Genomic DNA, 25,524 nt, shown 5'->3' with positions numbered 1-25,524 from the left:
CTACACTGCTTATTAGAGGGTCTCTTTCAAATCCTGAGAGTGAAAACCCTTGGAGGGCAGGCGCCTGGAAATCCTGGCGAGGCACAAAGGAGGTCCCAACAGGCCCCCTGCTGTTACACATCTTTGGTACAGGATTACACGGGCACAAGGTGCCAGGTTCACGGGGACAGGGAGAAACCGCCCGTGCGCCTGGCCCGGGAACGCGCTCGCCTCTGGGACTCCCGCGCCTCCTTTGCCTAGCGCCTATGAGACGTGGCGCGTCCCCTCCCGCAGCGGCTCATTGTGGCGAGCTGCAGAGACCTCTAGGGGGCGCTGCGGCCAGCAGAGTGCCTGCCCCGCCGGCCACCCTGCATTCAAGCCGCGTGTCCTCTCCCGCCCCGCCCAACTCCCTCGGGCTCCGCCTCCCCGCGGATACGTGACCTCTGATGTGGGCACGTGACACCCCGACCCCACCCCTCTCTCCCTTCCCCTCTCCGCCCCTTCGGGTCACGTGAAGGGGATGGGCCGAATCAGCAGGGGTGTTCCCGGTCACGTGCCCCACGAGGCTCGCCCACTGGGTTCGGCTGCGCGCGCAGACGCTGCACCTGGCAGTGGCTGCTTTGGGCTCGTTGTCACCAGGACAACCGGCCCCGCCGTAGTGCGTCTGCCATGGTGAGTGTCTTCCCTCCCCCCACTCCGCGGCTCGAGCGCCCTGGCTGGGGGGAAGGCACAGTGTTGGGGGGAGGGGTGCGGTGCGAGGGGGAAGGCTGAAGGGTGGGGAAGGCTGAAGGGTGGGGGGTGCGGTGCGAGGGGGAAGGCTGAGGCGTGTGGGGGGTGGTGCGAAGGGGAAGGCTGAGGGGGGAGGGGTACAGTGCAGGGGGGAAGGCTGAGGCGTGTGGGGGAAGTGGGAGGGGAAAGCTGAGGGGAGGCGGGGGGAGGGGTACAGTGCAGGGGGGGAAGGCTGAGGGGTGTGGCGGGGAAGGCTGAGGGGTGTTGGGGGGGAGGGGAGGAGCCAGGGGTGAGTGAGAAGGGGTTGCGGTAAGTGAGTAGGAGGGAAGGGAATGGGAGTATGTTTATGTCCTGGGAGGGCTGTGTGCACTGTGGTATGTATCTCTGTGTTTGAGGAGGAAGGTGTGAGTATGAAGCCCTTTTCTACTGACTCCTGGAAGGGATCCTGAACCTCAGTTGTTTTCACTGTGGTTGCTTCCTGTTGAAGGGGAGCAAAACTCTGCCATTCTTTGATATACTTGAGGATACTCTTGTCTTCTAAGGCAGAAGGTTGCATAACGAGAGATCTGTACAGGTTTAATCAAATGTGGTATATACACAGAGGTTGTATATAATCCTGTAATGTCCTCATATGTGTGAAAAATCTAAATGGTAGGAGGAGCTCTAGGAAGAAGAGAGGTGTGGATGTATCTTGTATGTTGTTGCCTTTGATTCTCTATAGGGCTTTTAGTTAGTGATAACTGGTGAAAGGTTTCTTTCCTTTTCCTCCACACCCAAGCATTTCCATCCTCTCTTCCTTCTCTCCAACCCTGCGACTAGTCTGTACATTTTAAATGTGTATTCATTTAAAAGAAACAAAAAATAAAAAGCTATTGGGGGGGAAAAAAGGAGATTTCCTTTGGCTGCAGTACACTGTTCTGTGTAATCATTTTTGTTTCTGGGAGGAAAACAGTTAATTGTGGAGGCCTTCTTTACGCTAGGTTTGATTTGGAAATCTCCATTACACCACTACCAGACAGACTTCAGATGTTTGCTGACACTTTTCCTACCATTTCATGTAGTGCTGCTAAGAGCAGTATTCGATGACCTGATGTGCACCCCTTCCACTTCCCCCTCGAAAAATGTGTCCTGTCTACACTGGTGTTTCATTATCACTTCCAACAGAGGAGCTGCATTGATGGAGTGCTTCCAAATAAGTCTAAAATAGGCACAACTCATCTTCTAAATGTAGGGAAAACTAAGATTTTGAAAATAAAACGTTAACGTATAAATGAATGTATTGTGTAAGTAGATGCCTTCTAGCTACTGAGATTCAATTATAGACTTTCTTTGAAGAATGTCGTAAGGGATTTTCCCTCTTTGCTGGTGGTAGAGGTTCTAATTAAAAGTTTTTTGCAGTCTCATTGCAACAGACATGTGATTTGGAAAGTAAACAGGCAATGTAGTTCACAGGTGAAATCAAGTTAATGATGCTAGATAAGCCCTCTTGCTGTTCTAATTTGAGTCTAGTTGTTGGGCAGCCCCATACTTTTAATTGGAAGGCTAATGAAAAAGGTCTATTAATGAATGGAATATATTGTTTTTAATTTTCCAGTAGTCACTGTGTGAACACCTTTACATGGACCATTCTCTTTATAAAGATTATAACAAGTAAGGCTGTTGTTTCCCCACTTTCTTTCAGATCTGCATAATTTCAATAGTTTGCTGTTAAATCGAATGAGCAAGAAATTATGTTGACCAGTTAACACCAGGTGTTAAAATGATGAAACAATGATGTTCCCTGCAAAATAGTAAAAGGGAAGTAAATTAGGGCTATAGAAGTGCCTTTAGAGTTAGTCTGAGATAAGGTAGGGCTGCTAAATGTGGAAAGCTGTGTGTGTTTTTTTTTTTAAATGAGAGCCAGAGTCAGATTTCCACTGATACACAGCAGCTCTTTTAGCTTGGTCTAGAAAAGCAACACTAATTTCAGAATTATAGCAGTGTTGTTTTGAATGGTAATCTTAGATCACTCAAGTGGTGAATATTAGCAGTCTTTCAGGTGCTTTGTGAACTAAAAGTCAATAACTTGGTATAACTTGTTAACTAGATGTACAATAATTCTGCCCTTGTTCATGTGAGTTTTTGGATACAGAAAAGGAAGATAACAAAGAGTTGAGTGAGATGGATTTCATAATTAGTGAGTTTTTTCATAATGATTCATCTTGGAGCTCTTGCAGCCGATTAGCCACTCAGTTCATGTACATTCCTTACAATACATATTTCTCATAGATTTCTAATTTCATTCTCTAGTGAAATGCCACATCTGTTTGTTTCTAATAACCTTTTTATTTCCTATTTAAAATTACTTTCCCTGTTCTGAGAGTACTTATGCATTTTGTAAAACTGATTTTTCCAGTTGTCATCTGAAATAGTGACGTAATCCAGCTTTCCTGTTTTAACTCATGCAAAGTTGGAGTTTAGTGATATTTTAAAAAGTTCTCTTTTAAAGAGTGCAATATTTTATTGATTGCTTATGAAGAACAAAGCATGCTCTCTGATCCATTGCTCAGTATTGTAAAATGCTATGAATGTGAGAGGATGTGCAAATGGCATGTTTTCATGCAGCTGAAGTTGATGTTAGACTATTTTTGATCCTTGGGATTTGATTATTATAGTCCCTTTGAACAGCATTCTGGTGCAGATTGCTTCTGAAACTGGATACCATAACAAGTATTCATTTTGTACTTATAAAGTTTCTTGAACGGTCAATGGAAATATCTTCAAATATTTGAAATCCAGATTCAGGTGTACATAAGTTTTTAATTTTAGTCTACTCAATTTATCATTATTGGTCAGAATAGAAAATCAAACTAATGGAATCTGATAACAGATGCAAGAGAGGTTCTAGAATCATGCAACCCTTGCTTGACTATTAGATGATCAAAATTATTAATTGCAGTTAGTGTGACTTCAATTTAATCAGCTGAATCTAAAAAGATTCAAAACATTAACAAATTGCTGTTGCTAAAATCAAACCAAATACTGTAAAATGGGAAATTGTTGAGGGTTTGTTATAATTTGAGAATAATATCCCATTTTAAAAGCTGAAATAGGAAATTAAAACAGATTTGTAATTTACGACTCGTTTTTGGTAGATTACTTGTCATTCCCCAAATAAAACAAACATATCTTAATGGGCTATCTTTGATTTAAAGAACTATAAAACAGTTGAGTGTGTTTGTACATTGGGACTAAATTTTTTGCCATTAGATATGTGCTTTAAAGATACGATTTATGTTTTGTTTTGGGGGGGAATATATTAGAATATATGCATAGCAAGTGTGTGAGTTTATATATACATTCTCTCTCTTAGTGACTATGACTTCTCTGCCAGAATTGCTGCTTTTAAATCAATAACAAAATTATTTCAATGGCTTCCAGAGTTCAGTGGCTGTGGAATCTAACCCTAAATCTGGAATAAAAGTTATCATTTTTATACATGGAGTTTGACCTTAACCTACGTCACCTTATTGGGAGGCATGAAGGTGCTCCAGTGTGGAAGACCGCTCACTTGAATAACATGCTGTTATAAGTTAAATACTGAATGCTGCTCTGAGTACTAACTTACTTCATGGGTATGGTTTCTCAGGAGTTGATTGACAATGTCAGATCAGCATAATCCCTTTAAAAGAAAACACAGGTTTTCAGTATGTTTATTGGAGCTCTACTGTAGGGCATTTCCTGATTCTAGATAATAATGCTCCCAGCAGAGTTCTGGCCATTACTAGAGAGGGGCTAAAGTCAGATTCCTCCATTCTTTCTTTGGAGCACAAGGAAAGGTAAAAGCCCAATCAAGACACAGATAAGGACCAACATTTACAAAGGACAGTTTTGTGTGGTGTTCTGCTTTACAATAGAGTAATCCAACAGTTGCCAAGTGCCACTTTGAATTTATATTACTTTTTAATTTTTTGAACACTTCTTAAGGTTCAGGGTGCAACTTGTTTTTTATTGTCACCTTGACTCCTCATGTGGTTACGTCATCTCCCATCGTTGTCTACAGTATACTTGCCTTTAGGAAAAAAACTGTGTGGGAGTACACAAGGCTTTAAATATCACTTTCTGAATTTCTGTGAAAAGATGCTTCTTGATTGGGGAAAAATATTTCCTGCCCCAGTGTGTTTTTTTTTTCCTATCCTGTTTCAGACTGAAACAAGAAGTTTTTTCTCTGTTGGATTTTATTAGTGATAAACTGGCTAACCAGTTCTGTCCTGAAAATCTAAATCAATAAGCAGCCATCAGCAGCTCTGCATAATTGCTAAACTCAGTCAGTATTCCAGACTTCTGTCTCTAAGGTCTGGTTTACACCTGAAAAGTAGATCAACTTAGCTATGTGAGTCAGGGCTGTGAAAAGTTTATGCCCCATGTGATATAGTTAGGTGGATATAACCCCACTATAGATGCAGCTAGATTGATTAAGAGTCTTCCGCCAACATAGCTACTGCTTCTTTGGGAGGTGGATTGCCTACATCAATGGAAAACATTTTCTCTCGATGTAGAAAGCATCTATGCTACAGCAGCACTGCTGCAGCACCATAGTGCTGCTACTGTAATGTAGACATGGCCTTAGGCTTTGTCTACACTAGAGATTTTTTGACAAAAGAAAGCTTTGATGCCAGAACAGTGGAGGTGTACAAGCTGCAATGCCACTTTTGGTGACAAAACTCTCCTGTTTTGCCAACAAAATAAAACTACCTCAATGAGAGAGAGAGAGCTTTTTGCAACAAAGTTTTGTCCACAAAGTGCCAGTGTAGACACCGTGCATGGTTTTGTCGCTGTAAATAGCTCCAGGAGGTGTCCCACAATGCCCATCCTGACCACTCTGGTCAGCAGTTTGAACTCTGCTGCCCTGCAGCTGGGCAAACAAGCATCCACCCCTCCCCCCTTTAAAGGCTTGGGAATTTTTGAAATTTCACTTCCTGTTTGCTTGGCCTGGAGAGCTCATGTCGTATCTTCCCAGCTGGCCACGGCAGCTCCATGTGGCAAACGCTCTCCCACTTAGACCACTGCAGAGTTGTTGGATCTGCTGGGTATATGGGAAAAGGAGGCTGTCCAGTCCCAGCTCCGCTCCAGCTGTAGGAACTTCAATACCTATGGGCAGATTTCTTGTGGCTTGTGTGAGAAGGGCTATGATTGGGACACGGTGCAGTGTATAGCAAAGATAAAGGAGCTGAGCCAGGCATACCAGAAGGCAAGAGAGGCAAACCTTCACTCCGCTGCTGCACCCAAGAGCTGCCGCTTCAACAAGGAGCTGGACGCCATCCTCTGCAATGATCCCACCTCTACCTCCAAGAGGCCCATGGACACTTTGGTGGGATTGGAGACAGAGGACAGTGGACCTAACCCCGAGGATGAAGTTGTGGACAAGGAGATGGAGTTGGAGGACGTTGTGGAGCCCACTGCAGGGTGGTCCGGTACCACGTGAGTCAGGAACTCTCCTACTCCGGAGGGGTGTAGCCAGTCCCAGCACTCAGTCTCCAGCAAGCATGATGCAGGAGCGGAGACCCCGGTAAGTAATCTTTTTGAGTTGATGCTGTTTGGTTACATGGCGTACAGCTGTCCTTTGCTCTGAATACTGTAGAAGTGGGTGAAGGAAGGGATAGAAATTTACAAGACTAGCTGTGTTTCAGTGTGCTCCACATTTCCCTGCGCAGCTAAGCAGTGTGGTGAACTGTGTATTGATACACACTGAGATTTCACGGGAACCCTCCAGAGAGATCTCTAGGAAACTTTTCTGGGGGTACTTGGTGATCCTTTGCTGAAGGTTCCGTGGGAAAGCTGCTTTGCTCCTTCCCCCATTGTAGGAAACTTTCCTGTGCCACTCTGCAATTGCTTGTGCAGGGACCAAAGCAGCACACAGGTGAGCAGCATAGGGACTGGGTCTGAACCCAGACACGTGCGGTAGATGTATCTTTGCTCACCCTCGGGAGTGAGATCAGCTTCAGTGACCCCTGCCTGTGGAAAATGGTGGCAGAATTTAAAATATTGTCCCCAGTCGCTTTTACTGATCCCCTGAAAGCATCACTAACACCCTTGCCCCATTTTGAATGTCCACCCAGGCCAAACTCACCATGTTTAGGGTTCAGAGTAGAAGCCGTGTTAGTCTGTATCCGCAAAAAGGACAGGAGTACTTGTGGCACCTTAGAGACTAACAAATTTATTAGAGTATAAGCTTTCATGGGCTACAGCCCTCTTCATCGGATGCATAGAATGGAACATATAGTAAGATATACACATACATACATACAGATAAGTTGGAAGTTACCGTACAAACTGAGAGGCTAATTAGTTAAGATGAGCTATTATCAGTAGGAGAAAAAACCTTTTGTAGTGATAATCAAGATGGCCCATTTAGACAGTTGACAAGAAGGTGTGAGGATACTTAACTTAAGGAAATAGATTCAATATGTGTAATGACCCAGCCACTCCCAGTCTCTATTCAAACCCAAGTTAATGGTATCAGTTTGCATATTAATTCAAGATCAGCAGTTTCTTGTTGGAGTCTGTTTTTGAAGCTTTTCTGTTGCAAAATTGCCACCCTTAAATCTTTTCTTGAGTGGTCAGAGAGGTTGAAGTGTTCTCCTACCGGTTTTTGAATGTTATGATTTCTGATGTCACATTTGTGTCCATTTATTCTTTTGCGTAGAGACATCCGGTTTGGCCAGTGTACATGGCAGAGGGGCATTGCTGGCACATGATGGCATATATCACGTTGGTAGATGTGCAGGTGAACGAGCCCCATGATGGCGTGGCTAATGTGGTTAGGTCCTATGATGATGTCACTTGAATAAATATGTGGACAGAGTTGGCATCGGGCTTTGTTGCAAGGATAGGTTCCTTGGTTAGTGTGTTTGTTGTGTGGTGTGTGGTTTCTAGTGAGTATTTGCTTCAGGTTGTGGGGGCTGTCTGTAAGCGAGGACTGGTCTGTCTCCGAAGAGCTGTGAGAGTTTAGGGTGTTCGTTGAGATGTGTGCATGCCAAGGGACGGAGAGAAAGTGATAAGTTAAGAGGTGTATTTTACTGTAATGATTCAGTGCTGTGAGTGAACTAACAATCATGCTTCTGTGAATTTTCTTGTGCTTCTGCAGATGTGGCCTTCAAGGGAACCCCCTGCACACTGGCAGAGCGCCTCTGCCAGATAAGGAAGCAACCAAGACAGAGCAAGGAGGACATGTTCAGAAAGGTGTTCCAATCCTCCGAGTTAGAAAAAAGAGAGCACCATGGAATTGAGAGAAATGGAAAGACGGGATAGAAAGTATAGTGAGGAGTGCATTTGAAAGGCCCATGAGCAGATAAGAGATAGAGGAGCAAACAGAGATGTTGAAGTCCCTAATCACACTCCAGGCAGAATAGATGCATGCTCACCCCCCCTCCCCCCTTCAGCCTATACAGAACTGTTTTCCACACCCTCCCCAAACTCCTCCCATACATTCCTTGCAACTTCCCCGAACATCTCGATATCCTGTTCACTCCAGCCCTTGAGACACCTTCCAAAATGATAGCTGGATTTATGCACAGCTATGAGAGCCTCCACTGCTCAGCACTCTTACCTCCATTCCCACCAACCCTTTCGTGTGAGTTAATTGGTGTTTAATAAAAACAAACTCTCTGAAAGATAACCAATCTTTATTTGTGTCCTACATGTAGTGATTGCTGCTGCTGGTAACATATACATGGATTCTAATAATTTGCTTACTACAAATCCCAGTCAGGAATCATCACAAGTGCTAGGCCAAATAAGATGACTGAGCTTAATGATGCATGGCAGACTGCTGTATAGAAAAAGCAGAGTACTGGTGCTCATTGTAAGAATGTTGCCTCAAAGCCTCCCTGATTCGAATTGCTCCTCCTTGTGCCGCTCTAATAGCCCTTGTATTAGGCTGCTCGAAATCAGCAGCCAGGTGATACGCCTTGGAGCTCCACTCAGGGCAAACTTTTCACCCTTAGCCTCCTAAAGATTATGGAGCATGCAGCTATGACCATTCAAGTGTTTTCCTCACTTAGATCTAACCCGCATGAAGGCAGCACCAGCACATTTTTAATCTGCCAAAGGCACATTCCACAGTCATTCTGCACCTACTCAACCTGTTGTTGAAGCACTCCTTGCTACTGTCCAGGTTTCCCTGTAAGACTTCATGAGCTGTGGGAGTAAGGGGTATGCTGCGTATCCCAAGATCACTATGGACATTTCAACATCCCCCCCCAGTGTAATCTTTTGGTCTGGAAAGAAAGTCCCTTGCTTGCAGCTTTCTGTAGAGGCCAATGTTCTTGAAGACGTGTGCATCATGCACCTTCACAGACCACCCCACATTGATATCCGTGAAACACCCGTGTGATCCACAAGCACCTACAATACCATGGAGAAGTGCCTCTTTCTATTGACATATTCTGTCACAAAATGGTCCAGGGCCAAAATTGGACTATGCATTCCATATGTTGCCCTGCTGCAGTTACGGAATCCCATTTCTGCAAAGCCATCCACTGTTTCAGAGCACTTTGCAGAGAGTCATGTGATTAGCAGAATGTGATTAATGGTGCTGCACTCTTGTGTTAATGCAGCCCCCACAGTTGACTTCCTGACTCCAAACTGATTCGTGACTGACTGGTAGCAGTCTGGGGTTGCCAGCTTCCACACAGTGATCTCTATATGCCTCTTCATTGAAAGGGCAGCTCTCATTTTGGTGTCCTTGTGCCTCAGGGCTGGGGTGAGTTCTGCACACAGTTCCAGGAAGGTGGCTTTCTGCATTCAAAAGTTCTGAAGCCACTGCTCATCATCCCAGACCTGCATAGCAATGCAGTCCCACCACTCAGTGCTTGTTTCCTGAGCCCAAAAGCGATGTCCACTGTGTGCAGCTGCTCCATGAATGCTAAAAGTAATCTGGTGTTGCTTCTTTCCATCGCACAAAGCAGGTCAGGCAACTCTGATTCCTGGTAAGATTGGTAGCTCATGATTAACTGCATTACCATCTGTGATGTGTTAATAACAGTGACCACAACAGTAGAGAGCAGTGCAGGATCCATCCTTTCATACAGAGAGGGCGGGCACACCATAAACAGGGGCCATTGAGAAATGCTTTAAAAAAAGTCAGAAGACTGGAATGCTGGGACAGAAAATATGCATCATGGGACGTTGACTCAACATCCATAATGTGATGCGATCCACTCTGTCTTCCCACAAGTCCTAGCTGCAGAAGGTGGCAAGTAGCACACTGGGATAGGTACCCACAGTGCACTGCTCTCACTGTCGATGCTAGAGCACCAAGTGTGGACGTGCTCTGCCAACAGAGAGCGTAATGTGAACATACAATGATAAAATTATAGCGCTTTTTGATAGTCGACATAACTTTTGTCAAAAAAAACTCTGTAGTGTAGATATCCTTAGAGGCTGATAACTGAGGTCAGAGCTTCACTAAGGAAAAAATCTCCTTCCATTTTATGACTTCAGTTTGCTGTGGAATAGGAATGCTAGTCAAATGTAAAGGGATATAATATTTTAGTGTGCTTGCAATTCTGAAACTTGTCTCTATTTATATTGGGGTTAGGGCAAGAATAACTAGGATCTTTTATTTCTACCATTCAGAGCCTTGGAATTTAGACAAAGGTCAACTGTGTAGAAAGTTACATAAAAGTTGTGCATTTCCTCCAATTCTCAATTTCTTACCTTTGTTGGAGTGTTTTAAAAATATTTTTTGAAAGCTTGAGTCTGATCCTGCTCCCAGTGATGTCAGTCAGAATTTCTATTTTGTGATTTCTCTGTGATTATGAAAAGGTGCCCTTGTAACTGAGGGCCATTATATTATAGGCAGAATGAGTATACCGTTGTGACTGTGCTTCAGTGGGTCACAACTGAGAATACCAAATTCAGGACAAACTGCTAAGAAAGAGGGCAGGCACAACCCAAAACTGGTGGTTATTCTTCCATACGGTATACTAAACCAGCAACAAAAGTAAACTTCTATCTCACCACATTGAATTTCTGACTTGTTAGCCAGCCTCCTTAGAGACATGACTTAATGATGGGTGGTTATTTAAAACCAATTTCATCAACCAAGGGGGGGTTCTGCTCTCAGAGGAGCAGCCACATACCCAGGTCAGTATATAACTCAGATCTGACCCAATAATCATGCTGATGCCAATCCTTTAGTATCTAATATCTAAAGGTTTATTTATAAGAAGAAAGAAGTGAGAGCTAAAATTGGTTAAGGGACTCAAATACATACAACAATTGCAAAGTTATTAGATCAGGATTGAAGCAGTGATGCATAAACTGCTGGCTCAAGTTAAGTCTCTGGTTGCTTCAGATGAGTGGAAGGTCCTCAGTCATTTGGTTAGAATGCTCCCATTAGTATGAGTCCATAGTCCAGAGATCAGAACAGGAAAGAGGCAAAATGGAGGAGTTTCCCGTGCCTTTTAGCTTTTGCCATTTGGAGGGAAACTCATTGTTCCAAGCAAAGCCCTCAGCACAGTTTGTGGAAAAGTACAGGCATGAGATGGAGTTCAGTATCACATGATCTAGTCACATGTCCTTGCATGCTTCAATGAGTCATAGGAGAGCCATTACCCATATTTTAGCTAGAATCCTCCACAGGAAAGCCCATTAGGTGGGGATAGGCGTCTACTATGGCCCATTGCGTTTGTTGATGGGCCATTAACTTGAATACTCCATTCACAATGTGCTGCCTAGACTGTGTGTAAATTACCTTGTGGGTATTACCACAGGAACAAACATATTTGAAATGCAGGTACATAGTCAATATTCATAACTTCAGATACAAAAATGATACATGCATACAATCATTCAGCAAATCATAAGTTTTCATCGACACCTTACATGACATACTTTGTACAAGAGATGTTGCAATTATATAACAATGATCATATAATGATCTACATGGTCATATTTTAATCAGATAATGTCACAACCATGGGTTGTGGGAGTGCAAGGTTCACACTACCCTGCTCATTCAGATTCCTGTTCTGAAAGGACCACCTCTAGGGGTGTCAAGGTTCCTCCCCCACTCTGAACTCTAGGGTATAGATGTGGGGACCTGCATGAAAAACCTCCTAAGCTTATCTTTACCAGCTTAGGTCAAAACTTCCCCAAGGTACAAAATATTCCACCCGTTGTCCTTGGACTGGCCGCTACCACCACCAAACTAATACTAGTTACTGGGGAAGAGCTGTTTGGATGCGTCCTTCCCCCCCAAAATACTTCCCAAAACCTTGCACCCCACTTCCTGGACAAGATTTGGTAAAAAGCCTCACCAATTTGCCTAGGTGACTACAGACCCAGACCCTTGGATCTTAAGAACAATGAACAATCCTCCCAACACTTGCACCCCCCCTTTCCTGGGAAATGTTGGATAAAAAGCCTCACCAATTTGCATAGGTGACCACAGACCCAAACCCTTGGATCTGAGAACAATGAAAAAGCATTCAGTTTCTTACAAGAAGACTTTTAATAAAAATAGAAGTAAATAGAAATGAAGAAATCCCCCCTGTAAAATCAGGATGGTAGATATCTTACAGGGTAATTAGATTCAAAAACATAGAGAACCTCTCTAGGCAAAACCTTAAGTTACAAAAAAGATACACAGACAGAAATAGTTATTCTATTCAGCACAATCCTTTTCTCAGCCATTTAAAGAAATCATAATCTAACACATACCTAGCTAGATTACTTACTAAAAGTTCTAAGACTCCATTCCTGGTCTATCCCCGGCAGAAACCAGCATATAGACAGACACACAGACCCTTTGTTTCTCTCCCTCCTCCCAGCTTTTGAAAGTATCTTGTCTCCTCATTGGTCATTTTGGTCAGGTGCCAGCGAGGTTACCTTTAGCTTCTTAACCCTTTACAGGTGAGAGGAGCTTTCCCCTGGCCAGGAGGGATTTCAAAGGGGTTTACCCTTCCCTTTATATTTATGACAAGGGGTAAGAGTAATAGGACACTACCAGTTCAATCCTTGCTTTCAGTATCAACAAGGATGTGAGTTACAGTGGTGAGTTTGTAAAGTGGATCAGTGATGTTTTAGAGTGTGGTCAGAGAAGCTTCTTCTGAAACCTAAGGGACAGTTGGGATGACTTGTCTGCTTCTGGGGTTCAGTCATTCTCTGGATAGTGCAGAATCATCCCTGTAACGAATGACACTTTTATATCTGGGGCTCAGAAAAAATATTTTTGAAGAATATATGCTCTTTGCTTCTGAAATGTAATAAGCTATTTTTCAAAAAATCTTCTGTGGGAGGGATTCTGCCCCTTCCCTATTGCTGCCTTGACCTTATAGGGACTGTCAAGTTGAATTGCATGTGAGCTGTCTCATCCCCAGAGCTGTGCATTAGAAATGTATGGAGGCATGCTGTTTACATGAGATGGGTACAACTGACCATCAACAAAACTCCTGCACTTAACAGCACTTTGTGTAAACAAAAAAAAATTGAAGTTATTTTTAGTCTATTTTTTCAGTCATAATCTTAAGGGTCATTTGTTTAAAGCAAAACAAAACATGTAAATAAACTTTCCAGGTTCAAATGTCCCTTTAATCTCTGCCAGCACAGAGCAGATTACTTGTATTGAAATTTGTACTTGTTGTTTTTCAGGAATAATGTGTAAACATTTCAGCAAGTATTAAACACAAGCAATGACAAGAGTAGAAGAGTAATGCAAGAACAAGGGGACATTGGATTAAATTAAAAAGTGGGAAATTCAAAACAGATAATACAAAATACTTTCCCACAAACATGTAATTAAACTGTGGCTCTCAATGCCAGAGGAAGTCATTGAAACCAAGAACTTAACACCATTCAAAAACAATTGGATATTTACATAGATATTAAAAATATCCAAAAATCACATTGCAACAGATGTGAGAACTCAGAGTGTAAGTTCAACTACTATATTTAAATGTGCAAGAGAAGCATGGACTTCCGGAGTAATAAGTATAAAATGGGTTTTCTGGGAAATCCCTAGGGACTAGTTTATGCAAATTACACAACTGCAGTTATGCAAAAACCCAGCATCTTGAAGCTCCATCCTGAGGATAGGGCCATTGACTAGTGATTACCTGTTCCTTGAGACTGGACATCAGCAGCCTGAACTGTATAAAGAAATAGCTGAACTGTCCAGTTGGTGTCTGGTTCCTGATCTAAACACTGATATGAACTTGTAATCAAGGGGGCAAACTCAGTTTTGGGATTTGAAAGACTGATATCTACTAGAGTCCTACACTGGACTTAGAGATGACCTCTGGTAATCTTTCAGCATGCATGTAGGTTTTTAGGTGTTTTCTTTGTAATGCTTTTGCCCTAAGAATACATGTAATATGCTTTGAAGACTGGTTGGTAATTGGTGTACACTATGCTAGCCCTTGGAGAAAGAGATAACCACAGGTGCTGATACCAGGTCAGACCTGCTTCAAACTCGTATTGAAGTGCAGAAGGATTGCAAGCCTAAACCCCTGGTCTGAAGGAGGAAAGAAATGGGTTTCTGCCCCCAGAGAGGTGATGGCTGGGAAGCCCAAAACCTTAAGTGGGTGCCTTCAAGGAAGACCTGGGGTGTTTGTGTCAAAGATGCACTTAACCCTGAAACTATGACAATCATAAGTAATGACAGTAACTTTAAAACTTGTGCTTTAGGGCTTAAACAAATCCCTAATTATTAGACATCAAGTTGAAATCTTTGTATGGGGACAGATTATTTCACATATGCCGACTGCAGAGTTATTATGCTGGTCTCTGGAGACAGGATACTGGATGAGATGGGCCACTGGTCTGATCCAGTATGCTATGTCCTATATTAAACATATGCCCACTTATTTTGCCTCCCTCCTTGTTTATGAGAGAGAGAGTAGATTTATAGGTTACGGGAAAATTTTTTGAGAGCCCGTTGTTTAAAATATTGGTAACACAGTACTGATGTGGATTCTGTAGTACTAGGAACAGGTCTGAGGTCCACAACTGAAACTCATAGGCCACCAAACAGTCAAATGGTACTAAATATTGGTTATTACTGACCTAGACTGCTTTTGAATCAGTCACCTAATTATTCACAGCTCTCTCCTGAAAAGTTAACACAGTAATGGTGAAAAATGTATATAACTTTCAGTATGATTGTTTCATGCCTCTTCAGCTTATATCAATGTGTACAAGGCTAACGTGCTAAATAAGCCCTTCCTTTGCAGTTTAAATGAATTATGGTGCTGTTTAAATAACTTTGTGAAAGTATATTAGATATCTAGAGCAAGTTAAGATGACTGCTATATCTAGTAGTTCTTCCCTCTCTGCACCAAGATTACTCTGTTAAAGCATCTGTTCCTGAGTGCTGGAACCAATGGTCCTGCTCCCTAGCCTGACTCCCTTGTAGCCTAAACACACCCTCTCCCAGAACTCCACCTAAAGGTGTGAACATTCTGGGTTAACTTTTAACACTCTTAGGAGGCCTGTGGTAAGTGTAAAGCATACAGCACATTCTTTGCCCAGAGTCTAACACATTATTGCTCTTTAGTAGGCTGAGATATACACAGGTCCATACAAAATAATAAACCCTATACACACTTCCCTACCTGTTTTCACACCATTCCAGAGCATGCTTTGGGATGGAGGCTCGATCCTCTGGGTTGTTCAGATCCTTCTGCTGCAGAGCATGGTTTGTGTGTTGAAACATGGATTCTTCTCCCCCAGCTCACTTCCTCTCACTTTGGCTGTCTGTGCGTGCTCTTCCTTCCCTTCCTCCTGCCCAAACTTCCTTCCAACACCTAGCTTTCTTTGTTCTGTGTTTCAGTAACTTTCCACTCTGCCAGCTCTCCTCTCCTCTCTCACCCAAGACCAGAGGAGGAAGTGTCTTCTCCCAACAAATTCTCTTAGCATATTTGTCGAGCAGTCATGAAGATTCAATTATCCCTCATTGTCCACAGTTTGGTATATATCTGCAGCAGCTCTTGTCTGCAAAGATGTATACATATACTACTAGGGGAATTCTGCGCCAAAAAATTATGCGCACAGTATTTTAAAATTCTGCATATTTTATTTGTCAAAATAACTGTATATTCACACCAGTTTCAATTATTTTGGTAATTTATTTCAAAATATGTCCCAACAACTATGTCTGTAACAGTACAGATACAAAATAATTCCTCCAGGAATAGAAAGTTAAGGAAAACCCCACGACAACCCAGTTCCTGTATCTCTGTCCCCAACCCCACCTAGAGACCAGTAGGGGGCCGGACACCCCTTCCCCTCCCCCCAGAGCCCAGCTGCTTGGCGCCCTCCAGTCCAGACACTCGCATGCACCCCCTACCCTCCAGATCCCAGCCGTGGGGCCCCCCCAGTCCAGACACTCTCATGTACTCCCTACCCCTGCCCCTCAGATTCCAGCCACGGGGTACCCCCTAGCCCAGACACTCGCATCCCCACCTCCGCCAGACGCCAGGTGTGGGCCCCCCTTTCCTAACACTCGCACCCCCTCCCCACAGAATGTTTAAATTTATCTGAAATTCTGATTATCAATAGTTTCTGATTGCCGCCTCCTCCCAATACATTTGGATAATCTGGTATTATAAGTACAATAACCTTCTTTCCACTATACAGGAAAAGAGAGTCTAGGGGGACATCTGGTCTTGTTTACTGTGGGTGTTTTACATGTTCTAAAATAATTTGATAATCTGAGTGGTATGCATTTTGAGTAGAACTGAAGAAAGAGCTTTCTTGAGCTCTGGTAGCAGTAGATAATTGTGGTTACTGTTAGGTATTTATACTGTATTCATCACCAGAGTATCTGAACACCTGATTTAAACAATAATACTGATGCCATGTGTCATACATATAAAGGGAAGGGTAACAACCTTTATATATGCAGTAACATCAAATCCCTCCTGGCCAGAGGTACAGAATCACTTACCTGTAAGGGTTAATCAGTTCCATTAACCTAGTTGGCACCTGACCAGAAGGACCAATGGGGAAAGACGATACTTTCAAATCTGGGAGGGGGGGAGCGGAGGTTTTGTTTGCTTTCTGTGTGTTCCCTCTCGAGACAAAGAGAGAGACCAAGCAAGTAATCCAGCTTCTACTGAAATGATACATCTAAAATTGCGGTAATTGTAAGCAATGGCCAGGAAATGCGTTAGATTATCTTTTGTTTTAGCTTGTGAATTTTCCCTGTGCTAAGAAGGAGGTTTATTCTTGTTTTTTGTAACTTTGAAGTTTTGCCTAGAGGGGAATCCTCTGTGTTCTAAATCTTATTACCCTGTAAAATTACCTTCCATCCTGATTTTACAGAGGTGCTTCTTTTACTTTTTTCTTTATAATAAAGTTCTGCTTTTAAGAACCTGATTGGTTTTTAGTGTCCTAAAAACCCAAGGATCTGGTCTGTGCTCCCCTTGTTTACCTATTTGGTTGGTATATGATTCTCCAGCCTCCCCAGGAAAGGGGGTGAAGGGACTTGGGGGGGATATTTTGGGGAAACAGGAACTCCAAGTGGTCCTTTTCCTGAATCTTTGTCTTGCTCACTTGGTGGTGGCAGCAGTACCATCCAAGGACAAGGAAGGATTTGTGCCTTGGGGAAGTTTTTAACCTAAGCTGGTAGAAATAAGCTTAGGGGGTCTTTCATGTGGGTCCCCACATCTGTACCCCAGAGTTCAGAGTGGGGAGGGAGCCCTGACATCATGAAAAAAAATAAAAACTATATAAAACATTGTCACAACAGGGGTACGAAAAAGGAGATATTTGTAAATCTGACTAACTAAATGTTTATGGCTTACAAGGCAACTAATCTGAGTCTAAGTCCAGGTCTACACTAAAAACTTAGGTCGACATAAGCCGCGTTAAATCGATCTAATAATTTATGTATCTACACTACTGAGTCCTTTCCGCCGACCTAAGTGGCCTGTAAAGTCGACTTCTGTACGCCACCTGTGCAAGAGGCATAGTGCTTGATTTGACACCCATGGGTTGATATGGGGATAGTGTAAACACTGTGTTGTGTAATTTGAATGAAACTGGCCTCCAGGAGGTGTTCCATAGTGTTCCGCTGTGACTGCTCTGGAGAGCACTTTGAACTCCACTGCACGTCAGCCAGGTACACAGGAAATAGTAGCTCCCCTGTTAAAGACCCAGGAACTTTTGAATTTTCATTTCCTGTTTGATCAGTGTGGAGAGCTCGCCAGCACAGCTGATCATGGAGACTTAAGGCCGCAAACACGCTCCAGCATGGAGTACACAGGAGATAGTGGAACTTATTGCTGTGTGGGGAGAAGAGTCTATGCAGGGAGAGCTCCGATCCAGCAGAAGAAACGCTGATATCTATGCCAAGATTGCACAGGGCAAGGGGGAGAAGGGCTACACTAGGGAGACTCAGCAGTGCCTCATGAAAATAAAGGAGCTTTGGCAAGCGTACCAGAAGACAACAAAGGTCAACAGTCGTTCTGGTTCTGCCCCACAGACGTGCTGCTTTTATGAGGAGCTGCATGCGATTCTTGGCAACGACCTTACCACTACCCCAAAATGATCTGTGGATACCTCCCAAGAACCCCAGGCAATCTTGAGCAACAATGAGGACATTGTTGACAAGGAAGAGGAGGAGGAGAAACTGAGGCAGGTAGATGGAGGATCGATCCTCCTCGACAGGCAAGAACTGTTTTTAACCCTGGAGCCCATCCCTTCACAGGAGCAGTTGGCAGCGGAGCGTGATGCCCGGGAAGGCACATCTGATGAATACACATTTCCAATCAAGCTGTAGGGGTTATGTGCTATTATTTTTTATGTTAAATCTGAACAAAAAAGTAGGTGTAGTGGGTATTGTTGGCACTCCAGCTACGCAGAGGGTGCTCTTCAAAAAAGACTGTTTATGTGCACAGAGATGACCCAGGAATCCTCCTTGGAGATCTCTAGGAAGATTTCATGAAGGGCTGCCTTATTTCGTCCACCATGGTAGGACACTTTCCCACGCCACTCCAGTATTAATTCTGTTGGCATCATTGCAACACACACTATTGCAGGATAAGGACCAGGTCTGTACCCAGACGCTTGCAGCATCTGCTCCCTTGCAGCTTCTGTTACCCTCAGGAGAGTGATATCACACAGAATCACCTAGGGGAAACGGGGAAAGTCTTCATTGCTAGCCCTTAAACCACAAACAATTCAACAAGTAATTGGCCCCGTTTGGTGAAATCTGGGTCACACAATCACGCTTTCCCAAATATGCCATGGTTGTGGTTGGAAGGGATCACTGCGTATTGCAAGCAGCATTTAAAAAAAGGGGGGGGGCTGTGGTAGCGGCTTCCTGTTTGTCTCCGTCCCCACCCCCCCCAAACCCAGTGCTGCTTCTGTAAAAAATGAACTGTTTGGGGGGCTTTATGCTGGTGCCTGTCCTCAAGCACCATCCAGGGGAAAGGGGGCTTTTCTCAAGTTCCAGCCTTTGATTGCAAGGATGTTTTCACAAAAGCAGCAGCAGAAGACCTCTTGCCCATGCCTCATTGCCTTACTCACCATGGCTAGAGCAGCAAACTGACTCTTCCAATAACCAGCAGTTGTGATTACGCTGTGGCTTGCAGTGAAGTGTACTGAGGGGTGTTTTTTTTAATTAAAAATATTAACTGTGCATCAGAAACAATGTATGCGCTGTCAATGCTACCCTTGTGAGTTGCATTCCTTGCAGCTGAAACCTTGTCCGTTGATGCATCCTCCACACTGGGACAGAGACTTTTTGAGATTAGAAGGCAGAAAAAGAAGACTTGGGAGGACATGTTCAATGAGTTAATGCGCGCCTTCGAGAGTGACAAGATGGAGCTCAGAGTATGGAGGATTACACTATCCGACAACCTGGACGTGGACAGGGACAGGAGAACATGCAGGGAACAAGAGCATGCCACATGGGAAGAGATTCTGCACATTATGAAGGAGCAATCAGACATGTTGAGGGATCTGCTTGAGGTTCAAGAAAGGCAGCTGCTGGATGCTAGAGTCCCTCTGCAGCCTATGCTGGACCTGATGCCATCATCACCCAGTTCTACATTCTCCTCCCTGAAACATTCTGTGAGGTGGGGGGAAAGTTCGCTATCCCTTGCACTCAATAGCAGGGGAGGGTCCAAGGACCAGAAGGTGCCTATTCCCACACCTTTGTTATTGCAGTGCATCTGTAAGCAAGCTGTCCTTGTCCTTCCTTCCCCCCCAGTATTATCAGTCCTTTTGCCCCAGGTTATTTTAGTCTTCTTTGCTGTCTCTGTGTGTTTGTGTGCATAGTAAATCCTAATGGATTGAGGAGAAAAGGCTCTTTATTAATTGAACACACAGTGGTTGATCGGGGTGGAGTTTACAGGGAGGAAAATGCAATAGAGGGGACAGTTTGGTACGGAACAACACAGATAAGTATCACATTACTCTGGCTCTTTGCTGAAACTGTTTTTCAAAGCCACATGGAGACGCAGAGCCCCTCGATGTGCTCTTCTTATTGCCCTGGTGTCTGGCTGCTCAAAATTGGCTGCCAGGCAATCTGCCTCAACCACCCACCCTGGCAGAAACTTTTCTCCCTTTGCCTTATAGATGTTATGGAGCACGCAGCAGGTAGCAATAACAATGGGGATATTGCTTTCATTGAAGTCTAACTGAGAAAGCAAACAATGCCAGCAACCTTTTAAATGTCCAAAGGCACATTCCACTATCATGCTGCACTTGCTCGGCCTATGGTTGAATGGGTCCTTACTGCTGTCCAGGCTGCCTTTGTACAGCTTCATGAACCATCAGAGCAAGGGTTGGGCTGGGTCCCTGGGGATCATGATTGGCATTTCAATGTCACCAATGGTTATTTTGCAGTCTGAAAAAGAAAGTCCCTGGTTGCAGCTTTCTGAAGATCTTTGTTCCTAAAAATGCACTCGTCATGCACCTTTTCTGACCATCCAATATTGATGTTGGTGAAATGCCCCTGTGATCCACCAGTGCTTGCAATACCATTGAGAAGTACCCCTTTCGGTTTATATGCTCTTTAACAAAGTGGTCTGGTGCCAAGACAGGGATATGTATTCCATCTATCGCCCCACCACAGTTAGTGGATGTTTTTGCTGTGATGGGTTCCCTATGTCCTGCATCACTACCCTCTTTGCAGAAGTCTGTTGATGGCCATGAAAACTTGGATCACAACAGATCCCACAGTAGATTTACCCACTCCAAATTGATGCCCCGCTGATGGGTAGCAGTCTGGAAGCTTCCACAGAGCTATCACCACTCGCTTTTCCACTGTCAGAGCAGCTCTCATTTTAGTATAGCTGCACTTCAGGGCTGGGGAAAGCCCTTCACATAGTTCCTGGAAAGTGGCCTTATGTATTCGAAAGGTCTGCAGCCCCTGCTTGTCATCCCATAGCTGCATAACGATGCGGTCCCACCAGTCAGTGCTTGTTTCATGGGCCCAGAAATGGCACTCAACCATGTCAAGGTGATGTCACCAGCAACTGTGAATTGCTCTGCTCTGTCTTCCAGGAGGGCTGCTTGCGTGGCATCACATAGTTCCGTGTGGTGGCTCCTGTATTAGCTGTGTAAATACTGCAGGATAAGGCTCGAGGTGTTTGTAATGCTCACAACAACAGCGTACAACTGAGCAGGGTCCATGCTTTTCATGCTATGGTGTCCACACGGATAATCCAGGCTTACAAAAAAAGGTGTGAAAAAGGCTTGGTTTGTTTGCCGTTGATTTCAGGGAGGGAGGTAAGTGCATCATGGGAGGCTAACGCCATGTTCCCATAACCACCTGTGCCTATGTTTTGGTCCCATAAGGCATTGCAAGCCCAACCCAAAATTCCACTTGGCTACGTGCACTATGGGATAGCTACCCACAGTGCAGTGCTCCGTGCGTCGATGCAAGCCCTGGTAGTGAGGATGCACTTTGCGGACACAATGAGTAGTGTTGACATGCAAAATCGACTTGCTTAAATTGGAGGCTTGATGTCGACTTACATGCAGTTGACTTAACTTTGTAGTGTAGACATGGCCTAAGGGTAAGACTAGACGTGTCAAACTTGTTTTGAAGCTGGAATTGTTTAATCAGCAATTTAGTGGCAGGCTCCTTTTCCCCAATGTTCCCCAAACTAATGAGTCTGGCAGGGAATGGGTTTGTAGGGCTTGGGAGATTCTTATAAATGAATAAGAAAGTGTGCGTGATGCTTTGTTTTTACTTGGTTGCTAGAACTATGATTCAGGAATTAATATTTTTGTCTTTTGTGTTGGTTGTAGAAGTAGACAGTGCCTTGGAGGTTTTCAGCTGCAGCCAACCACCATTTTTTATGTAAATTTCAGTGTGTGAAAACAATAGGCTGATGTCCAGGTCCTTATCTTACCTGTGCACCTTCCTTTGACATACGATGCATACTCATCCACTTGCTGGCTCTCTTATATATTATATACTGTTCTCCATAATGTTTAACTTAAAGAGCTGTGGTACCCATTCCACTAAAAATGACAAGTTTCAGAGTAGCAGCCGTGTTAGTCTGTATTCGCAAAAAGAAAAGGAGCTGTAGTTCACGAAAGCTTATGCTCAAATAAATTTGTTAGTCTCTACAGTGCCACAAGTACTCCTTTTCTTTTTTTAAAAATGACAAGTTATTTGACTCCACTATCTTTGAAAGGCTATCAGCCTGAATTTTTTTCACATGGTGCTGGTGTTAGAGGTTGTCTTGTTTTCCATATTTTTTTCTTATTGTTTATGCAAGAAGCTTTTATCATATATTCTCATTTAGTTGTAATGAGATTTCATCATGCTCTCAACTGTTCGGGTTTGGTATAAATTACTACAATTCTGTTTTCAGTATAAGCAATCAGATTATATGTCTGTTCTCTTGACCAGCACTCCTGTTGAAGCCTGGATGCTGTTACATTTATTTTGGAATAGCCTTCCAAGGGAAGCAGTGGGGGCAAAAGACCTATCTGGCTTTAAGATTAAACTCGATAAGTTTATGGAGGAGATGGTATGATGGGATAACATGATTTTGGTAATTAATTGATCTTTAAATATTCATGGTAAATAGGCCAAATGGCCTGTGATGGGATGTTAGATGGGGTGGGATCTGAGTTACTACAGAAAATTCTTTCCTGGGTATCTGGCTAGTGAATCTTGCCCATATGATCAGGGTTTAGCTGATCGCCATATTTGGGGTCGGGAAGGAATTTTCCTCCAGGGCAGACTGGAAGAGGCCCTGGAGGTTTTTCGCCTTCCTCTGTAGAATGGGGCACGGGTCACTTGCTGCAGGATTCTCTGCTCCTTGAAGTCTTTAAACCACGATTTGAGGACTTCAATAGCTCAGACATAGGTGAGAGGTTTTTCGCAGGAGAGATTCTGTGGCCTGCGTTGTGCAGAAGGTCGGACTAGATGATCATAATGGTCCCTTCTGACCTTAATATCTATGAATCTATTTATTAATATTATTCAGAATGGCAGTAAATGATTCTGCTTCTCTGCCTAAATCTGCTGCATCAATTACTTGTCAGGTTCAAGTGGGGATCCATGGTGTCTGATTTCTAATGTATAGTAAAGAAAAATGCTTTCTTTTTTTATCTGTTTGCCAACTTTGTGTATAGACAGTTTCACTATGCTATTATTGGTTAATTTAATCACTCTCATGAACTGACTTTGGGGGAGCTAATCTACTCTCTTGTCAGTGTCTAAAAGTGGTAATTCACCAGCAGCAAAGCACAATTAGAATAGGCAGCAATCTGACAAGTGCACAGAAATGGAGGGGAGAGAGCAGAGAGAGGTTCTGCATCATGTTTGTTGCAGTTCTGAACATCAACAAAAGAATACTTAACCATTTTAAAGAGGATTTTCAGTACATACTATTTATAGGGTGCTCTATTTAAATACTTATTTTTAAAAATTCAGTATGATAGTGTCCCTACAAATATTAAATAATATACCCTTCTACTAAAATAGGCAGTTGTCGGGACACTCAAAATACAAACAGCTTATTGCATTGCAATGCTTATCCTACTTGTGACTACCTCATAGATTTGATGCTGTTAACATACTGGAATATTTAACATTTAAGTGATTTGCTATCAACTTTGCTGTTATGTCAATAGCAGGGGAAGGGAAGTTTATGCATTTAATTTCAATATCCTGTCTCCTTTGGTTTCTACTACACTGACCCTTCCCTAGTTTTGTTCGTAACTTCACAACTGCTCTTTCAGCCATGCCTTGGATAGATCCTTTTGCCCCTCCTTCCCTATCTCTCTCCCACCCACCACAACTGATCAGTCTCCTTCCCTATATGCCCCGCGCGGTGGGTGACTTCTGCTCCTGTAGTCTAATGTCATCTCAATATCAGTGACTCAGTGCCCCTTCTCTTCTCCATACTTTCTCTATCACAATTGACAACTCCACTCTTTACCTGGTCATATCAGCGGGGTTATCTCTGATTCAAATTGATTACTGTTTATTTATCAGTTTGGCAGGACCAGATGTTATTCATCCAAAGGCTCTTAGGAATTCGAGCTTCACAGAGCTCTTCTTCAGGTCTGGGGAAGTTAACCAGAGTGGTTAAGCTAAATTAAAGTTGGGACAGATTGTTAAGTGCAGGGGGATCATGCATACTGTAGGTGACCACTTAAAATGAACTGGGCAATTAATGGTTATCAGGCAGTAGTGCACATTGCAAATGGTTGTAATGAGCCATGAAACAAGTGGTGCCTCTATTTAGTCCATGGTTTTTAATGTCTGTATACAGAATGAAGAAGACTGAGGGATCTATATCAGCTGAAGTTTGTAAAAGTTACTTTTTTTCTTACTTAATTTTTTTGTATTCCTGTTATACAACAGTTAACTATTACATATGAAAATTTTGAAACATTAAAGGTGACGCTGCATGATCCTGACACCACAAACTGCAAGAATAATTTTGTAGGTAGTTTTGGCTTTCTTTAAAAAACTGTCTTTTAAAGAAAACTGGTGCTCTAAGTACTTGAGGCCTGTAGGCCAACATTTTCTTACTTGGGTATAGTTTCCATTCTTAATCTCTTATTTTAACAGATTGCATCTGTTCCAAGTCAGAAATAATCATGCACGTATACTGTATTTGTTTATTTCAGTAAGAAAATAGCTGCTTTGACTTAATTGATTTTATTAGGTTTGCAGGACATGTTTACAGAGGCAATATACTTTTTTTTTCCTTCTTCAGGCTTTCACATCAATAAGTTAATTAAATTCTAGTTAAAGAATTCTACCTCATTTGTCCCATGACTACACCTGTAGTATGTATTAGTTGGGGTAGGATTACTGGTCAATGGATGAGCAAGAGAGCGTAACTTGACTTTTGGATATCGGGAACTTGAGGTTTTAAAAAGTTTTTTTGCTTGCAAAGTGAGCAGATTTGATCTTGGTGTCCCTGAATCACAAATGTGGAGCCCTGCATAATACCATTTTTGTAGATCTTTTAAAATATATTTTTCAGAGTAAAAGAGCACTTTAAGTGTTTATTTTCATTCAGCTACATATTCTGCATCCACAAAAACAATACTATATTATATGACATTTGCAACTGAGGCACACAAGAATACATATTATGTAAAGAGAAAAGGAGTACTTGTGGCACCTTAGAGACTAACCAATTTATTTGAGCATGAGCTTTCGTGAGCTACAGCTCACTTCATCATGAAGTGAGCTGTAGCTCACGAAAGCTCATGCTCAAATAAATTGGTTAGTCTCTAAGGTGCATGATGAAGTGAGCTGTAGCTCACGAAAGCTCATGCTCAAATAAATTGGTTAGTCTCTAAGGTGCCACAAGTCCTCCTTTTCTTTTTGCGAATACA

The 25,524-nt window shown here is 43.0% G+C and overlaps 1 protein-coding gene across 5 annotated transcripts in view; it reads left to right on the top strand.

Moving 5' to 3' along the window:
* The first annotated feature begins 553 nt into the window (after positions 1 to 553).
* Positions 554 to 25,524, top strand: part of FBXL2 (F-box and leucine rich repeat protein 2) — a 158,186-nt gene continuing 133,215 nt past the window's right edge. For all 5 annotated transcript variants that reach the window (XR_014710169.1, XR_014710170.1, XM_084618678.1 and 2 more), the window contains exon 1: positions 554 to 651. Coding sequence is in view for 3 of the 5 variants with exons in the window: in XM_084618678.1 (XP_084474804.1) it covers positions 649 to 651 (3 nt within the window). In the remaining 2 variants the exon portion in view is untranslated. The remainder of the gene's footprint in view (positions 652 to 25,524) is intronic.

Source organism: Lepidochelys olivacea (genome assembly GCF_965140295.1).
Source record: "Lepidochelys olivacea isolate rLepOli2 genome assembly, chromosome: 2".
In the NCBI taxonomy this organism is placed as follows: domain Eukaryota; kingdom Metazoa; phylum Chordata; order Testudines; family Cheloniidae; genus Lepidochelys; species Lepidochelys olivacea.
Note: the sequence above shows the minus strand (reverse complement) of the source record. Positions and strands in the feature narration are given on the sequence as shown.